Raw genomic sequence first — 16,127 nt, 5'->3', positions numbered from 1 at the left:
TTATTAGTCATATAAATTTATTTTTAGTTATATTCTCAAAATTGTGCCGTTGGGCGGGAAAGCAGCGGAACTGGCAACCTTCGCTGGTCACTGTGCACACGGCACACATTATGTGACAGAGCAGCAAGCCTGACTGAGCGGAGCCACGCCACGACGGACACCAGCATCGTTTTCAACTCTAAACGCGTCTAACAAAGTAAGGTTGTACAGTTTAGCTTGTCTTTATTGCAGCTACCATTCTGTAAAACATTTTTAAAGAACAGAAGGGATATTTTGTGAAAACTGGAGGAAAAAAAACTGCCTTGTCATTCATGCGGAGTTAGCTAACTGCAGCTAGCGCCACACCCTGAACTTCTTCTGCTAGCACGCGTCCATTTTTTATACGTAACCGTCACCTTCAAAATGTCTGGCTAGGTCACATTATCTTACCCTTCAAAAAATACCGGTTTTACTTGGGTGTTTTGTCAGGGAGTGACTTTATGGCAGATATAATGGGTCGTTAAGTCTCTCGGTGTTAGCTAATTAGCAAAAAGTAGCTCGAGATAATTTTGCACACCACACTTCGCCAGCAAGGGAACGGGTAGCAGTGATGCTAGCTAACGTTAGCAGTCGGTCGCGGTAAAGGTGGCCGTTAAATCTTCATGTGTGGGTAATTCCGAGTACAACTCGACGCGCATTTTATTGTTCAACCTTCGACATGTCCAAATTGGCTCGCCTATAATAGTTATCCTGTGTATTAGCCAAAGTTAGCATTAGCGTAACGTTAAAGCTTGCGTTGAGTGAAGCACGAGGTCAGGAGATCATGCGCGGTGCTAACACGACAACGTGCTAATTTTACGTTTGGGGACGAATTAAAGGGGATTTTGCTTTAACACAGACGCTGTTTACACGTTTCCAAATCAACTTTACAGTAGGTAGTATTTGTGTAATCTCACATTAGTATAAATCAACTGAGTTTATTTTTTCCACAGTCCTCAGGGAGGATTCATAACCCCAGCTGTTCTATGTAACATTAACAGTCTGCGTAAAGCAACTGTAATACAGATTCAGCGTCTCAATGTCTACTTTTCCTTTCAATTTTTCAGGTGAATAAAATGGACGAGTGGGAAGAAGAGGTAAGCACCCACTGAAATGAGCCATTTGCCTTTTGACTTGTCACAGTAGGAGAAGCGCAGGTGTGATTAATTAGAGCAGGGGTGGGCAAACCTTTTTCATTGTGAGCTATTTATAGGAAAAAAAAATAGGAGTTAGAGGCCAGCATTACTAATTTAAAAGTTGTCAATCATACCAGGGGAAAATTAATGTTATTGCAACTATGCAACACTGATAAACAATCCAGCATTTGACATTACAGTAGTTTATTTGTGTACCCAGGCAAGGACATTGTTTTTTAAATATTTTGACATATTTTCAAGCATGATATAGATATAGTCAACACCGTTTATCGATATAGGGTCAAGTTGTGCCACATAAGGCATACCAGTGTTCATCTCTCCTCTCTTTCTCTCTGCACAGCTCCACTCACTCGCTCACTCGCTAGCCTTGCGTCACCAGAGCCTGGTTTCTATTCACTCTGAATTTTGTCTGGATTCTGGTTCCGGTCTAGAGAGCGGATGCGGAATTCACCGAAGTAAAAGTGTTCACCAAAGTAAAACTTTAAATTCTAGCGCACCATTGATTTGGGGTGATGAGGGGTGTAAGAAAATCGATTAACTTAATGGCTTGGGGCTTTTCTTGTAAATTATATTCTTTAAATTAAAGTTTCACCGCATTTTTATTAGCTTGGTGCTTTTATTTTGACGGAAAGGCGCATCCATCCAGTTCCGGATCCTGTCTCACTCGCCCTGGTTCTGGTTCCTGTGAGAACGGCCACTAATGTCCCCAGACTACTCACTCACAGTTTGTCCATCAACACTCGGAGAGACACAGAGCTGCTTCTGTTTAATCTGTTCAGTAGCACACCTACAGTGCTGTGGGCCTTTTACTCTGTAACTTTTGGCCGCGTCCAGTCAAGCCATGCTGTGCCAATTTGCGGTCAGTTTAGATGCACGGGTTCAAAAGCTGGACCGCCCGCCCTCAAGCAGGTAGTGGTGGCGTCTCGCCAACCGCAGCCAACACCAGACCACCCCTTTTCTTCCCTTCAGACAAGCCGTGTGTGTTGCAGGACTCTCCTCACCTCTGTCTGCAGGAGACCAGAGACAAAGGCGTTTATAAAAGTCTGTGTGTGTTCAGCTCTCTCTACGTCTGTAGCTTCTAACTGAAGCTCTGAGGTTTGGAGTTTAGTTTCTCTCCGGCGTCCTGTTTTTATTTCAGATATCTGCTTTATTTTATTGTTTCGTGTTCGTTATCCACCGAATCAGAAGGTGTGTGAAGTTGCTGCTCGAAAACTCAACATTTCCTTATTTAGCTGCTTCACAATAAAAGTTTTTACATTACAAAATAACAGGTTACTTTTATATTTAAAGCAAGAACAGCCACAGTGAGATGTTGATGAAGAGCTGCAGACAACTGCACCTCTGCAAACAGCTCACCTCCAACAAGTAAACCTCTTCTACCTGCCCTGCTGTGGAGAAACACATGCAGCAAAAACAGGGGACTTAAACCCTGTTTTTATTTTGAAGAATTGGCTGTAAGCCATTTTCAAAGCAGTCAGCAGACAGCAGTTTTCCCACAAGCTGTAGGTTGGCCACCCCTGAATAAAATGGAAACGCTAGGTCACAGTGAAATTATAAGGTGTGTTGATTATTTCACAGCGTCAGCGCATGCTTTGAGTAACACTACAAAACAATGCCAGCAGTCAGCCCAGTGAATTTAATTTTGTTTTCTTCAACTCCAGCTGCTGTGAGAGGCAGCAAAACATCCTTTCATTTTATAGTTGGTCTCCTAATGTATGTAAAACACTCCACAGTATGAACAGTGGTTACATGAGTCTCAAAACCAGACACAACTCAGCCCTGAGCAGAGTGACCGTCCTCTACTGACCAATCAGACTGCAGTGTTCACAGCTCCACCTTTTAGTACCAGATCTGTGTGCTAGGTACCCCAACAGAGGGGGACCAAACATGTGCCTGAACTACTTTGTGGAAACAGGGCTTTACTGACACCTGTGTCCAACTGTGACAAGTCAAAATGTCTGCTCTGAGAAAGGGCTATTATGTCCAGCTCATGTTTGTGCCACGGAGCCAGACGTACAGCACCTGATGTGAATTTACTCACCTTTACAGGGAACTACCACTAGTACTATTGCACCAACCAGCCAAGGAGATACCTGGAACACTGGTGGTGGAGAATTTAGCAGGGGTAAGTCTAGAGAGGATCAACACTGCCCGTCTTTGTCCTACAGTATGTTGATGGGGACAGTTTTTCTGTTTCTCTGCAGGTCGTGGTGGAAGAGGCAGAGGCAGACAAGGAGGATTTAAAAGCTCGTTCTCCTCAGGTTCCCATGATTCTCACACTTTTAAACAAATAGAAAAAACATTCTTAGTTCAGTGACTGAAAAACCTGCTGACATCTGGCTTTGTAATGTAATGGGAAAGGTGACAGTTGGCATTTACTCTCCGGTCAAATGACTCGAAAATAGTCATGGGTATTTCTCGGCTCCAGGTGAACTAATTTTAGCATCTTAACCTTTTTAGGTGGTGATGAGAATGGGAACGGTGAGTACTGAGCAGTATGATGTTAAATAGTGTCAGTAGTCACTCCGTCCTCGGTGCTACTGACCCTCCAATTTGTTGTGTGCAGATCAGGACACTTGGAACCATGCAGGAGGAGACAGAGGTGGTTTCAGAGGGAGAGGAGGACGCAGAGGTGAGACGCGAAACTGTGATTAACCACACGGACAGAAGAAATATTGTTTCATCTCACATGTTGGCAAGTTGAAGACTAAGTTTAAGCTGAAGGGAGTTGAGTAGTGTTGGAGGATGTGGGGGAAACTCCAGCTATGCACGTACAAGTAACTCAAGTCTTTGTTATTTGATAACTGCTAATAGTCAGTACAGGTCGGTAAAAATGGACTCTGGGCAAGTTGATTTGTGAACCACTTGCCAGACTGGGTAAGTGACGGAATAAAAACTCCTGTCAGTGGTAGTGCTGGGTTAAAATAATTGATTCATGTGATTCAAATCAGTTTTCACTGGAATGATCCAATATCGATTAGTAAAATCAGAGATTGATCTTTTATTACACGCTTTGTCCCACAGATGTACTCGGCTTACGTTATCTTCACTTCTCTGTCTCCACCGTGGCATCTTTACTCCGTCTGTGTGTGTGGGTAAAAGTGGTGCAGCAGCCAGGACGCACAGACAGCAGGAGGAGATGCTGCAGCATGATAATAAATTACACCCAAATGTAGAACAGTAAGCTAGCAGTTACAGACAAGAGAGTCGGTAACGTCGGAGCTTCTCAAGACTGTGGTGTTCATAACTTAGCACTGCGGCTCGTTTACTAATGGAGAGATTAACAGGGTTAAAGCTTCACGCATCTGTGGGGAAAAAGCATATATGAAAAGATCGGTCTCTGATTTTATGAATCGATATCGAGTCATTCCAGTGAAGATCGATTTAATCGGATGAATCGATTATTTTAACCCAGCCCTAGTGTACGCATCGGGGCAGAACTCCGCCGTGCGTGATAAACACGCGACCATGTAGAGGCAGAAATGACATGCCGTTGTGTCAAACCAGGAACATTGCAAGAAGTATCTGGATGAGAGTCCCAGAGACAGTTGTTTCATTATGTAGTCAGCCCTTAAACCTTCTGAACAATGTGAAGAGCAAATCCTGCGTTGTTTCAGAAGAATGTGTCGGGGTCAGTTGTATGCTTTGAGCTGTTAATGTGAATGTGTGTCTGACAGCGTGTTTATTCTCTCAGGGCGCGGCAGAGGATTTGGCGGGACGGATGGCAGTGAATTCAGTGGTAATGTTTTCAAGTTTGGTTCTAAGATCTCTTCTCTCTTCTCTTAATCTGATGTCATGATCTGCCTGGTTTTACAGGAGATGATAATGGAGTGTGTGAAAATGGTAGGTGCCCCCACCACCCTAAAGGAATACTTCATATCTACTGCATGTGAGTCTTTATATTTCAATCCTGTCTGCTCTGAACAGGGTTTAGAGGAGGAAGCCGAGGAGGAAGAGGCGGCAGAGGTTTCAGACAAGGTAGCTCTGTTGTAGTGAAGCAGGAAAGCATTTTGAGTCTAGTCTCAAATGTGAGCCGATCGTTAATGGTTGATTATGTGTTGAAGGTGGTGACCAGGGTGGCAGAGGAGGCTTTGGAGGAGGTAAGTGATCAATCATGTAGCTGTTTTTGAAGAGTAAATTTCATGTGGGTAAATATCAAGTGTGTCTTCATCATTGCAGGCTACCGTGGGAAAGATGAGGAGGTCTTTGCTAAAGGTTGGAATCATTTTCATGATGATAAACAGATTTTAGCTGCTCAGTTTGATTTGAAACATTTCACTGATGTGGCTGACGTCTGTTTCTGACACAGGGGATGACAGAGATCCAGAGAAGGATGCAGGCGATGGTGACAGTAAGTTAATTAAGTGTTTAATGTAAATGTGTTCACTGTGGTTTTATTTCACTTCTGCACAACAGAGTTTCTGTTCTGACCCGCAGAGCCAAAGGTCACGTATATTCCCCCGTCCCTTCCCGATGACGAAGACTCCATTTTCGCCCACTACGAGTCAGGCATCAACTTCGACAAGTATGATGACATCATGGTGGACGTCAGTGGAACCAACCCACCACAGGCCATCATGGTGAGAAGTAGGGTCGCAGCGGTATACTGGTTTCAAGCCATACTGTGATGTAAAGGTTGACAATTATCGTACCATGTCCATTTGCTTATTTACAAAATGCAGGTGTATAAATGAAATTATTTTTAAAGTTCAGATTATTATCCAAGATAAAGTCTCGCAGGTTAAGGGCACGTTGAAGACCTGAACACAAGTTGAAGTCAGAGCCTCATCCTGCGTTAGAAAAGTATGAAACTTCCTTCCTTTCTCCTTCAGACTTTCGACGAGGCAGCGTTGTGCGAGTCCCTGAGAAAAAACATCAAGAAGTCTGGTTACGTGAAGCCGACCCCTGTGCAGAAGTACGGCATCCCCATCATCTCTGCCGGCAGAGATCTCATGGCCTGTGCCCAGACTGGATCTGGTAAAACGGTGAGACGACACAAAGTTAACACTTGACTTGACGTGTGCTCGTGGGCAGAGTATAAATGCAGATTTCCCTCCACGCAGGCTGCGTTCCTGCTCCCCATTCTGCAGCAGCTGATGGCAGACGGTGTGGCAGCCAGTAGCTTCAGCGAGCTGCAGGAGCCTGAGACCATCATCGTGGCCCCGACCAGAGAGCTCATCAACCAGATCTTCCTGGAGGCCAGGAAGTTTGCCTTTGGGTATGTTTAGATCCTTAATCACACAGCAAGATGTTAAATGCACTCCTGGTTTCTAATCTAAGTTCTGACTGTTGCAGGACATGTGTGCGTCCAGTCGTGGTGTATGGTGGAGTCAGCACTGGACACCAGATCAGAGAGATCTGCAGGGGCTGCAATGTGGTGTGTGGAACACCAGGGAGGCTGTTGGATGTGATCGGACGAGGAAAGGTAAACTACTATAGAGTTGTTGATGTCGAAGTTGTGCTTAGTTAAAGGCTGAAACTGTGACTGAGTGGTGTGTGTGCTCCAGATTGGGTTGAGTAAGCTGCGCTACTTGGTGCTGGACGAGGCAGACCGGATGCTGGACATGGGCTTTGAACCTGACATGCGCCGTCTGGTGGGCTCCCCTGGAATGCCACCCAAAGAGAGCCGCCAGACTCTGATGTTCAGCGCCACCTACCCCGAGGACATCCAGAGGTTTGCTCCCCCGTCAAACACATCTGTATGTGTTGATCTCAGCTCGGCATGTGTGAATATGGACGTGTGTTTTTTGCAGGATGGCCGCCGACTTCCTCAAGACTGACTATTTGTTCTTGGCTGTGGGTATTGTGGGCGGAGCCTGCAGTGACGTGGAGCAGTCATTTGTGCAAGTCACCAAGTTCTCCAAGAGGGAGCAGCTCCTCGACCTCCTCAAGACCACTGGTATGGTTTATTTTGTAGCCATTTTGCCAGTTGTTTGGTTTTCAGTGTTCAGAACAACCTCAGTATAAGCAATAAGAATCCTGGCAGCTGAAAGAAGATGCTAAAAACAAGTGGCTGAAAAGGTTTAACAGTACTGCTGCTTAACTGTCATACAGCTGCCCGCCACTAGTGGGTGCTACAGAGCCGTCAGACAGCAGTCCCCCTCCCTGCGGTCATGCTCGAGTAAACTGGAGTTTAAAAACAGCACTGTGGGAAATTGAAGAGATGTCCTCTCTCAAAACCAGCCGGCTTGGCAGCACTTCAATCTAGAAAATGAATTCAGCAGTAATTTATCTTTTTTGAGGTGTTATATTATTTGTTAACGTGACGTTAATGTTGTCATATAATGTGCAGGTTTACATTCATACTGCACAGAGCAAAATGCCTCTCATTGCAGCTGAAATTTAATTATAATTTAGATGTTGTATTAACTTTAAATTGAGTTGCTGTCATTTCTGTCAGATAATCTGCAAGGTTCAATGTGCCGCACATTCCAGAGGCAGTTCATTTATTTTAGATGTTATTTTAGTGGTTAACTATTCGATTCCTCAAGTAACTCAAATAATTCGATTACTAAAAAGGGCTACATGTCATAAACTAGTGGCATGGGCTCTGTTAACAGCCACAGCCGTGCATATTTGTCGCGCGAAATGACAGCTGTTCTGTCGGAGAACCACGTCGGTGCGAGACAGTCTGTAAAACTGCACTTCTTCTCTGCCGTATTTTTAAGTGACAGATCTAATGAGTGGTGGAGCGGGCACAGATATGCCAACTGATTGAAGGGTGTTTCTGCAGTGAGCGGAGTCTCCGTAATTATGGCAACGATGACGCTGAGTGACAGACCTGCCATTATGTGACATTCTCCGCTTGATTTTAATATTTCTCCATTATGCCTGGTTAAACTCCTTCCACAGAAATATGGGACAAACTGCATCCCGTACTGAATCAGTAAGGGACAGTACATTTTGTTTTTCAATATGGGATGAGGGGCAACTCTGTCGTCTCATGCCTTGGTGTGGCGCTGGCGTCAGTCACATCACTTATCCTCAGTTTTACTATCCTTACTTTTATTCAGACCTCCACAGGAAAACAGTTTGCTGTATTTGTAACTTTATGGATGCTACTGCGCTACTCGGTCGATCAATTAACTTCACTGCTGAAAAGTAGTGATGTCACCACCACGCTACTGAGAATGCTGATAAATTCGTAAGGTAGCACCTTGTAGTGAGCTACTTCCCAACACTGATTATTCCTGACAGCATGAGAAATAGCGACGTAGCATGAGAGCGTATGAAATCGGTCATTAGCGTGACTGGTTGACAACTCTGACTCTCAAAAAAGGAAACCAACGTGTTGCCCATTTCTCTCATTTCAGATACTTTTCTTATTTCCTCTTACATGTTGTTGTTAAATAAAGCTAAAGTAATCTTATAAAAACACGCAGCATTTCTTAACTGATTAATCGCCAGAACAATCGATAGAATACTCAGTTACTAAAAGAATCGATAGCTGCAGGCCTAGTTGTGATTTCCCTTTTTAGACTTGTCAGCTAGTCTTGATTAAAATTGTCATTTAGTCGACAGGGAAATGAGTCGTGCTGATTGTCTTACAGTCCTGATGTTGACGACTGGTGTTTGCAGGAACGGAGCGCACCATGGTGTTTGTGGAGACCAAGAGACAAGCTGATTTCATCGCCACTTATTTGTGCCAGGAGAAGGTTCCAACTACGAGCATCCACGGGTGAGTGGCTCATCCAGGACGCTATGATTGAAGTTGTAAGGCAGTTAGTCATGTGTGGTGTTGTGTGCCAGGGACCGTGAGCAGCGGGAGAGAGAGCAGGCTCTGGCTGACTTCCGCTCCGGCAAATGTCCCGTCCTGGTGGCAACTTCTGTCGCTGCCCGCGGTCTGGATATTCCCGATGTACAGCACGTGGTGAACTTTGACCTCCCCAACAACATCGACGAGTACGTCCACCGTATTGGGAGAACTGGCCGCTGTGGGAACACTGGGAGGGCGGTGTCTTTCTACGACCCAGATAATGATAACCAGTTGGCCCGCTCTCTGGTCACGATCCTGTCCAAGGTGAGACATCCACAGCGCAGGCCTTGTACATGTGTGGGCACAGCCAGTGTCGGCCATCTTTGATTGTGTGTGTGGACTGGTTGACAGGCTCAACAGGAAGTGCCCGCGTGGTTAGAGGAGTCGGCGTTCAGCGGCGGGGGCGGAGGCTCAGGCTTCAACGCCCCCAGGAAAAGCTTTGCCTCCACAGACTCCAGGAAGGTAACTGGACTGACTCTGTCCTCTGCTGTGTCCTTCCATTGTGTCCTTGTCCTCACTCTGTCCTCACTGTGTGTCCTCAGGGAGGATCTTTCCAGGACAACAGTGTGAAGAGTCCTCCAGCTGCTCAGACAGCTAACGATGATGAAGAGTGGGAATAGAGGACGATCAGATCAGAGCAGCACTCATTCGCACATTGACCTGAGTTATTTTTCTTTTCCAGTGTTCAGCTTGTTGGAGTTTTATCTAAATATTTGTGTTTATAAAAAAAAAAAAAAAAAAAGGAAAAAAAAAGAGGAAAAAACAAGGTTAAAAACGTCCAGCGAGATGTGAAACAGGAAGCAGGTTCCTCTGATCTTCACTGAGCGACATATTGTGGAAACTTTACTTTTGAATCATCACTAAAGTGTAACATGGTTAATAAGGAAACAGTGTGTCTGACCAAAGGTCAAACTGAAGCGTGTCATTTTCCAACTATGTTTTGTTTCATACAAAGATAGAGACACTAATAAATAAAAACATGTTCAAAGCAAAGCCTCCTTTTATTGTGAAATGTGTGAAATGGAAGGTGGTCATTAGGACCTGGTTAATGTGTTTCCAAAGCATTTAATCCTCTGAGGTGAGTTCTCCCTGAAAGGCCCAGAGGATGTTTTATAAATCAAGAACTCTCTGGATTACACACTTAATGTGCCATCAAATAAAAAGCAGCTTAGTACGACTGTAGTCTGACGTGGCGTTGTGCGCATGCACCACTTATTTTTTCAGTCTTTCACCTGGAGGAAGGAGATGATGTAGCAGCAGTGCAGTAACTCCTGTAAGTACAAACACACCATGGCGACTGAGAAGGTACCGATGGATTTCCAGATTGTACTCCGACAGCTAAACAAGCGAAACATTTGAACTGCCAAAATCAAAAATAAATAAGGAAAGAAATGTAGAAATAAAATGCCCAATTATCGAATGTGCTGAAAATAAATACAGAAATATAAAAAATAAATACACTTATTTTTATACACTGTAAATACAGAAATAAATAAATAGGGAAATAAATGAAAACAAATTCAAACAAATAGGGAAATAAATGAAAACAAAATGTAAAAAGAAATTAATACGGAAAATAAGTAATTTGTCAAATTTTATTTTTTCATTTTTGTATTGCTGTGCATATTTATTTATTTATTTATTTTCAAATTAACCTACACATTTATTTGATAACTGGGCATTTTATTTCTACATCTCTTTATGATTTAATTTATTTATTTAGTTTTGATTTTGGCAGTTTCAGCCCTTCATACATGAAGACCCCACTCTCTTCACTCTGCCTCTGAGGTGGCGTGTGTCGTCTCCATAGCAACGGTTAATGAGGCACGTGGCAACTGTAGTAATTACGTCAGTTGGACAAATAAATAAAACGTAGCTGGTCGAGTTAAAGTAGTCCTTGTAACATAAGACGCGGATTGATACAGTACCCAGGATGAAGCACACGGCACTGCGCACTGCGCACTGCGCACTGATTTCCTCTGCTTCTTCTGTAGCCCCGCCCACTCTGAGCGGGCCGCTCTCCCATTGGTCAGCTGCATGTTTTCCGTTTCAAACTTCAAGCTTTACCCGGAAGTGATGCGAGTAACTGAGCCGTACGTGGAGAAACCGCCTCAAACTTAACAGCTATGCGCAAATATATAAATATTTAACAGCCAGAAAACGCGTCACTCGGTTTGACAGCACGGGGAAATATGAAGTAGCTCAGGAGGCTGAATATTTGAGCTCAGTACGGCACAGTAACTGAAGCTGTTCGCCATGAAAGCAGCTAAAAGCAAGGTAAGACTAGACTACTGTCAAACTTAATACACAGCTAAGACACCTTAAGATAACTAAGTGTCATGAGAGGAGACAGGAGGAGACCTTTACTACTGCTCTGAGTGGCTGACTGTTAACATGCTTCAGTACTGCAGCTGGCTAAAATGCAGGTTTGTGATTGGCAGGTGGTGACATCAGGGAGGCTGACAGGACAGGGCAAAGGGCCGCCAGCCAGGAGACGGTGAGCACACTGGCCTTATTTATCACCTTTTACATATACTGTATGTTCCTCTCAGCACTCCCCATCCTTATGCTACTCTCTGCTCCTCTGACTTGTGTTAGTAGAGTTCCCCCAAATCCAGGACCAGCAGCCCGCCCTGAGCCCGCCTACTCTCTGTACTCCACAGACTCCGAGGACCAGGTAAGGAGGTGAACTGATTCACAGTCAGCGGCATTATAATTAAAGCTACAGTTGGTAATTTTTCTGTGAGGGTAGGGAGCTCCTGGACCTCATTGTTTTCCCAGTTTGCGGACATTTTCGGCCTGTGTTCGTCTTTGAGTTAGCTGCTAACTGCTATCAGCTGCTTTTTAAATCTCCCACCTCTGCCTGCCTGTAAATAGAGAAAGCAGCATCACGTTGACAGTAGGTGGACTTGCTGAAGCGGAAGTGCGTCAGTGATACTCACAGCTGTGCTTCGCCCCCTCAGGTCACCTTGCTCCACAAGGGTCTGGACCGCTGTGCCGCCCTTCTTGGTGGCATCCTCCAGGCTGAGAACACAGGTCAGATGAGTCTCCTAACATAAACGCCATGTAGAGAGCAGCCACAACTGTATGTTATTTAAACCCTCGGGGGTTGGACTTGGTTATTTTTGTGTGTGTAGAAGCCTTGCCAGGCGCTCCCAGAGCAGTGAAGGGTGGAGCAGCTAAATCAAGACCATCTACGTCGCTGGGGAAGAAGACCATCAAGAAGCTACCTACAAAGACAGGTAGCTGTGTGTTCATGAGTGTGTATGTGTAAGGTTTATTGTGTTTATTTGGCAGTTGGAGTTAGCTGCTAACTGCTATGAACTACTTTTTAATCTCCCGCAGTGGGTCGCACGCACAACACGCCAGACCTGAAGAGCCGTCAGCCAGTCCAGCGTGGATCGGGCAGCACCACCCCAAAAACAGCACATCAGTTTGCTGCTCCAGCTGCACACTCGGGAGTGAAGCTCCATCCATCTCGCAAACATCCCGCCACCCCGCTGCGGTCTCACCTCCCTCCATCACCCGGCCAAACCCTGCAGCACCTGCCAACCACCGCCACCACCCCTCCACCTCAACCTGACAGCCAGGCTGCTCCTGAACCTCCCCACACACACCATGAGGCAGAGTGTGACGGAGAAGAGGAGGACTTTGTTCCTGTGAGAGACGTGAACGCCCACAGCAGTCCCGCAGACACACACACGGCCGTGTCAGTCATGCAGCTGGAGCCTGGACAGAACCAGGACTCAGAGAGCAGTGCAGAGACGGAGGAAGTGAAAGTCAAGACAGCTCAGTATCTGCTGGGAGAACTCAAGGCTCTGATCGCTGGACAAGGTAACGTGTCCCTCCGTCAGTACAGAATCTGTGGACACAGTGATTGACAGAAGACAAACCACCCTCTGTGCTGTCATACTGTGTGTGTGTGTGTGTGTGTGTGCGCAGGCAGTGTAGCAGAGCGACTGCTCAGTCACCTGGAGCACACTGTGTCTTCATCACTGATGAATAATGGTGGCTCAAACATCCAGACTGAACCAGACGTGTCATCACTGCACAGCGAGAACACTCAGCTCCGCAGGTAACACACACACACACACACACACACACACACACACGATAGTTTGTATAACACAATGGACGAAGCCACCGTGTATTTTGGCCTTTGCTATCTTTGATTTTGGAGCCAGAAGTGACCGTATTCAGACCAGACAGCTGAGCTAACTCTTATGCTAGCAGCTAGCTTGGTTAGCATAGTGCATTTACAGCTATGGCTAACTGTGATAATGCTAATGCTAATTTTTGCTTGCGAAAAACAGGCATTAATACAAAATGTTGAAATTTCAGTTCTTCTCGTAAGTACATTTTGCATTAATGGTTTTAAGCCTGTTTTTCGCTAGCAAAAATTAGCATTAGCATTATCACAGTTAACCACAGCAAAAAGTACAAACAAAAACTGAACAAGACTGTTTTTTATGAGACCAAAATATTCAAATTAATTTTCGAGAACTGAAAAGACACTGAAATAGCGACAGCTACGCCTACGCCTATACTATACACTCCTGTAACCAATGTTGTCGCTGTCGTAGCGACTTGTTAGCAAACAGGACCCACCTGTCGCTCAAATTGGCCACGTCCCTATGACATAATTTTAAGGTTTAATAATATGAAAACCCCCTGTACAGTTCATTTCGTACCAGAAACATGTTTGTTTCCGCTGTAAAGTTGGGCATTTTAACTTGGATGTCTATGGGGACTCACTCGCTCTTGGAGCCAGCCTCAAGTGGCCATTAGAGGAACTGCAGTTTTGGGCACTTCCACGTTGGCTTCATTTGTCAGCCCCTTAACTTGGCTCTCACTTCAGTCCCCACACATGGACCCTCACTAACTGATCTGTGTGTGTGTGTGCCAGGCGTGTGAGGATTCTGAACCAGCAGTTAAAGGAGCGGGAGAAAGCAGAGAGGGGACAGAACATGGAGACGCTGTGTCACTCAGAGGGTAAGAACCGTGAGTGTGCTTATGTTGCTCTCTGTGAAGTTCACAGTTTGACTCCCGCGTGTCTCCGCAGCGTCGACTCTGCAGGAGGAGCTCACGAACGCTCAGGCACGTCTGCAGGAGCTCCAGGATGACCTCACAGAGCTACGGAAAGCCTTTCAGGGCACACAGAGCCAGCTGACGGACAGAGAGAAAGAGAATGTGCTCCTCAAAACAGGTTCAGACTGAAAAATCAATATCGTATCATAAAGCCAGACTTGAAAAAATCTGAACTGTCCCTTTAATGTGTAATCGTTTCAATATATGTGTGTGTGTAGACCTGGAGGCCACTAGAAGCAAGTTGTTGGACAGTGAACGACAGAAGACTGAGTTGGCCGCACTTGCCCAGCAAAGACTGGAAGAGATAGGAAACCTTAAAAGGTGTGTGTGTGTGAGGTTGGGGGGTGTATTCTCTCTGGGTGTTTCCCAAATGAGAATGTTAAAGAGATTTTAGTGCTGAAAGCTCCTTGAAGCTCCGCCCCTTTTCTCTCCTGTGTGTTTCAGGATTCTTCAGAGTCAGGATTCATCCAGTCGTCCTCCAGTTGTTGACAGCTCAGTGTCAGACACCATGCCAGCTAAACAGGATCCAGCAGAGCCGCCCACTGAACGCATCACCCAGTTCCTCCTGTCTCTGGGCGAGCTGGAGCCCACACACACTGAGCATGTGTTTGTAGCCGCGGAGAGAGAAGACGACACGCTACAGGAGCTGAGAGACACATTATCACATCCTGATGTCAGATCTCAGCGAGGTGACAAACCTCATCCCGACCAGTCACGTTGTCTGGATGGAGTCCAGTCCTGTGGGCGGCGGCAGGAGGAGCTGTCTCAGTGTGACGTGGAGTCGGTGTGGTCTGATTGGAGCATGAGGTCAGGGTCAACCTTCACCAGCAGAGACGAGGCGGCGTTCAGAGACGGCCTGGCAGCTCTGGACGCCAGCATCGCCAGCCTGCAGAAGACTATTCAGCTTGATCTGGGGAGGTGATGCACACTCAGCTTTGATATCTGTATGAGATATGTTGTAACGCACACATTCTATTGTATTCTACATTTGGGATGATTTTAATAAGTGATATTTCAGATGGAAAATAAAGCACATTTAATATTTTCTTGGTGGTGATATCATTACTTGTGATGAGACAAAAGGACAGGCAAAATTTTAGTGGTTTATAGTAGATTTTTTTCAAATTTGGCACAAACGTCCACTTGGACTCAACTGATTCGATTTTGGTAGTCAAAGGTCAAAGGTCACTATGACCTTGCATCCATCTCATTCTTATGGACTATATCTCAAAAACGCATTGAGGAAATTTTTTTTCAAATTTGGCACAGACGTTCACTTGGACTTGACTATGAACTGATTCGATTTTGGTGGTCAAATGTCGAGGTCACCATGACTTTGCATCCGTCTCATTCTTGTGAACATGATATCTAAAACACTTGGAGGGATTTTTTTTTTCCAAATTTGGCACAAACGTCCACTTTGACTCAACTATAAACTGATTCGATTTTGTTGGTCAAAGGTCAAGGTCACTATGACCTTGCATCTGTCTCATTCTTATGGACTATATCTCAAAAACACATTGAGGGATGTTTTTTTTTTTTTTTTTTTCAAATTTGGCACAGACGTTCACTTGGACTTGACTACGAAATTATAAGATTTTGGTGGTCAAAGGTCAAGGCCACAATGACCTTGCGTCCGTCTCATTCTTATGCACCATATCTCAAAAATGCATTGAGGGATTTTTTTCTTCTTTTTTCAAATTTGGCACAACGTCCACTTGGACTTGACTATGAACTGATTGGATTTTGGTGGTCAAAGGTCGAGGTCACCATGACTTTGCATCCATCTCATTCTTATGAACATGATAGCAGAGGAAATGTCTGCTGGTTGCTAGGCTAATTTATACAATGTAAAATGCCATAGGCTTGTGCTAATAACGTTAGCATGTTATATTTTTTGGGGAAACGTGTTTAGTATAAGACACTTGTTTTTTCAGTGAACCTTGTGAGCTGTAATGGAGCCGAATTATGTACCGTTACCTTTGTTAAATGCTGCTGTTGTCTCTGGCTTCATGAGTAGAGGAAACGTCTGCTAGCTGCTAGGCTAATTTATACAATGTAAAATGCCATAGGCTTGTGCTAATAACGTTAGCATTTTGTATTTGTTG

At 45.0% G+C, this 16,127-nt stretch overlaps 2 protein-coding genes across 5 annotated transcripts; both read left to right on the top strand.

Annotated features, from left to right (window-relative positions):
* Positions 1-73: 73 nt before the first annotated feature.
* Positions 74-9,648, top strand: ddx4 (DEAD (Asp-Glu-Ala-Asp) box polypeptide 4). Of its 3 annotated transcripts, none has more exons than XM_049570237.1 (22): positions 74-196; positions 1,086-1,115; positions 3,225-3,300; positions 3,380-3,436; positions 3,636-3,656; positions 3,742-3,807; positions 4,870-4,914; positions 4,992-5,018; positions 5,103-5,153; positions 5,240-5,275; positions 5,355-5,390; positions 5,485-5,526; positions 5,613-5,755; positions 6,008-6,160; positions 6,239-6,393; positions 6,471-6,600; positions 6,683-6,849; positions 6,929-7,074; positions 8,754-8,853; positions 8,925-9,195; positions 9,283-9,393; positions 9,474-9,648. In XM_049570237.1, the coding sequence occupies exons 2-22, from the start codon at positions 1,095-1,097 to the stop codon at positions 9,549-9,551; spliced, it is 1,932 nt and encodes a 643-aa protein (XP_049426194.1). In that variant the 5' UTR covers positions 74-196; positions 1,086-1,094; the 3' UTR covers positions 9,552-9,648. The 3 variants fall into 3 exon arrangements, with proteins under 3 accessions (XP_049426194.1, XP_049426193.1, XP_049426195.1); XM_049570236.1 differs by having other exon boundaries at positions 83-201; XM_049570238.1 differs by lacking the exon at positions 74-196 and adding an exon at positions 402-910.
* A 1,356-nt stretch (positions 9,649-11,004) lies between these two features.
* On the top strand, positions 11,005-15,064 carry ccdc14 (coiled-coil domain containing 14). 2 transcript variants are annotated; one of them, XM_049569974.1, is made up of 11 exons: positions 11,005-11,208; positions 11,373-11,428; positions 11,533-11,608; positions 11,895-11,967; positions 12,069-12,173; positions 12,277-12,765; positions 12,874-13,006; positions 13,838-13,923; positions 13,994-14,137; positions 14,238-14,340; positions 14,464-15,064. In XM_049569974.1, the coding sequence occupies exons 1-11, from the start codon at positions 11,188-11,190 to the stop codon at positions 14,939-14,941; spliced, it is 1,764 nt and encodes a 587-aa protein (XP_049425931.1). In that variant the 5' UTR covers positions 11,005-11,187; the 3' UTR covers positions 14,942-15,064. The 2 variants fall into 2 exon arrangements, with proteins under 2 accessions (XP_049425931.1, XP_049425930.1); XM_049569973.1 differs by having other exon boundaries at positions 11,530-11,608.
* Positions 15,065-16,127: the final 1,063 nt, after the last annotated feature.

This window comes from Epinephelus fuscoguttatus, linkage group LG24, assembly GCF_011397635.1.
Source record: "Epinephelus fuscoguttatus linkage group LG24, E.fuscoguttatus.final_Chr_v1".
NCBI classification, from domain to species: Eukaryota; Metazoa; Chordata; class Actinopteri; order Perciformes; family Serranidae; genus Epinephelus; species Epinephelus fuscoguttatus.
This window is presented reverse-complemented; position numbering and strand designations above follow the sequence as displayed.

What these genes read in the sequence shown, in the direction of transcription:
- ddx4 (XM_049570237.1), top strand. Translation starts at nt 1,095, where the DNA reads ATGGACGAGTGGGAAGAAGAG. An exon ending in TGGTGGAGAATTTAGCAGGG is followed by an intron (nt 3,301 to 3,379) that starts GTAAGTCTAGAG and finishes GTTTCTCTGCAG; the next exon opens with GTCGTGGTGGAAGAGGCAGA. An exon ending in TGGTGATGAGAATGGGAACG is followed by an intron (nt 3,657 to 3,741) that starts GTGAGTACTGAG and finishes TGTTGTGTGCAG; the next exon opens with ATCAGGACACTTGGAACCAT.
- ccdc14 (XM_049569973.1), top strand. Translation starts at nt 11,188, where the DNA reads ATGAAAGCAGCTAAAAGCAAG. An exon ending in CCTCCAGGCTGAGAACACAG is followed by an intron (nt 11,968 to 12,068) that starts GTCAGATGAGTC and finishes TTGTGTGTGTAG; the next exon opens with AAGCCTTGCCAGGCGCTCCC. An exon ending in GAAGCTACCTACAAAGACAG is followed by an intron (nt 12,174 to 12,276) that starts GTAGCTGTGTGT and finishes AATCTCCCGCAG; the next exon opens with TGGGTCGCACGCACAACACG.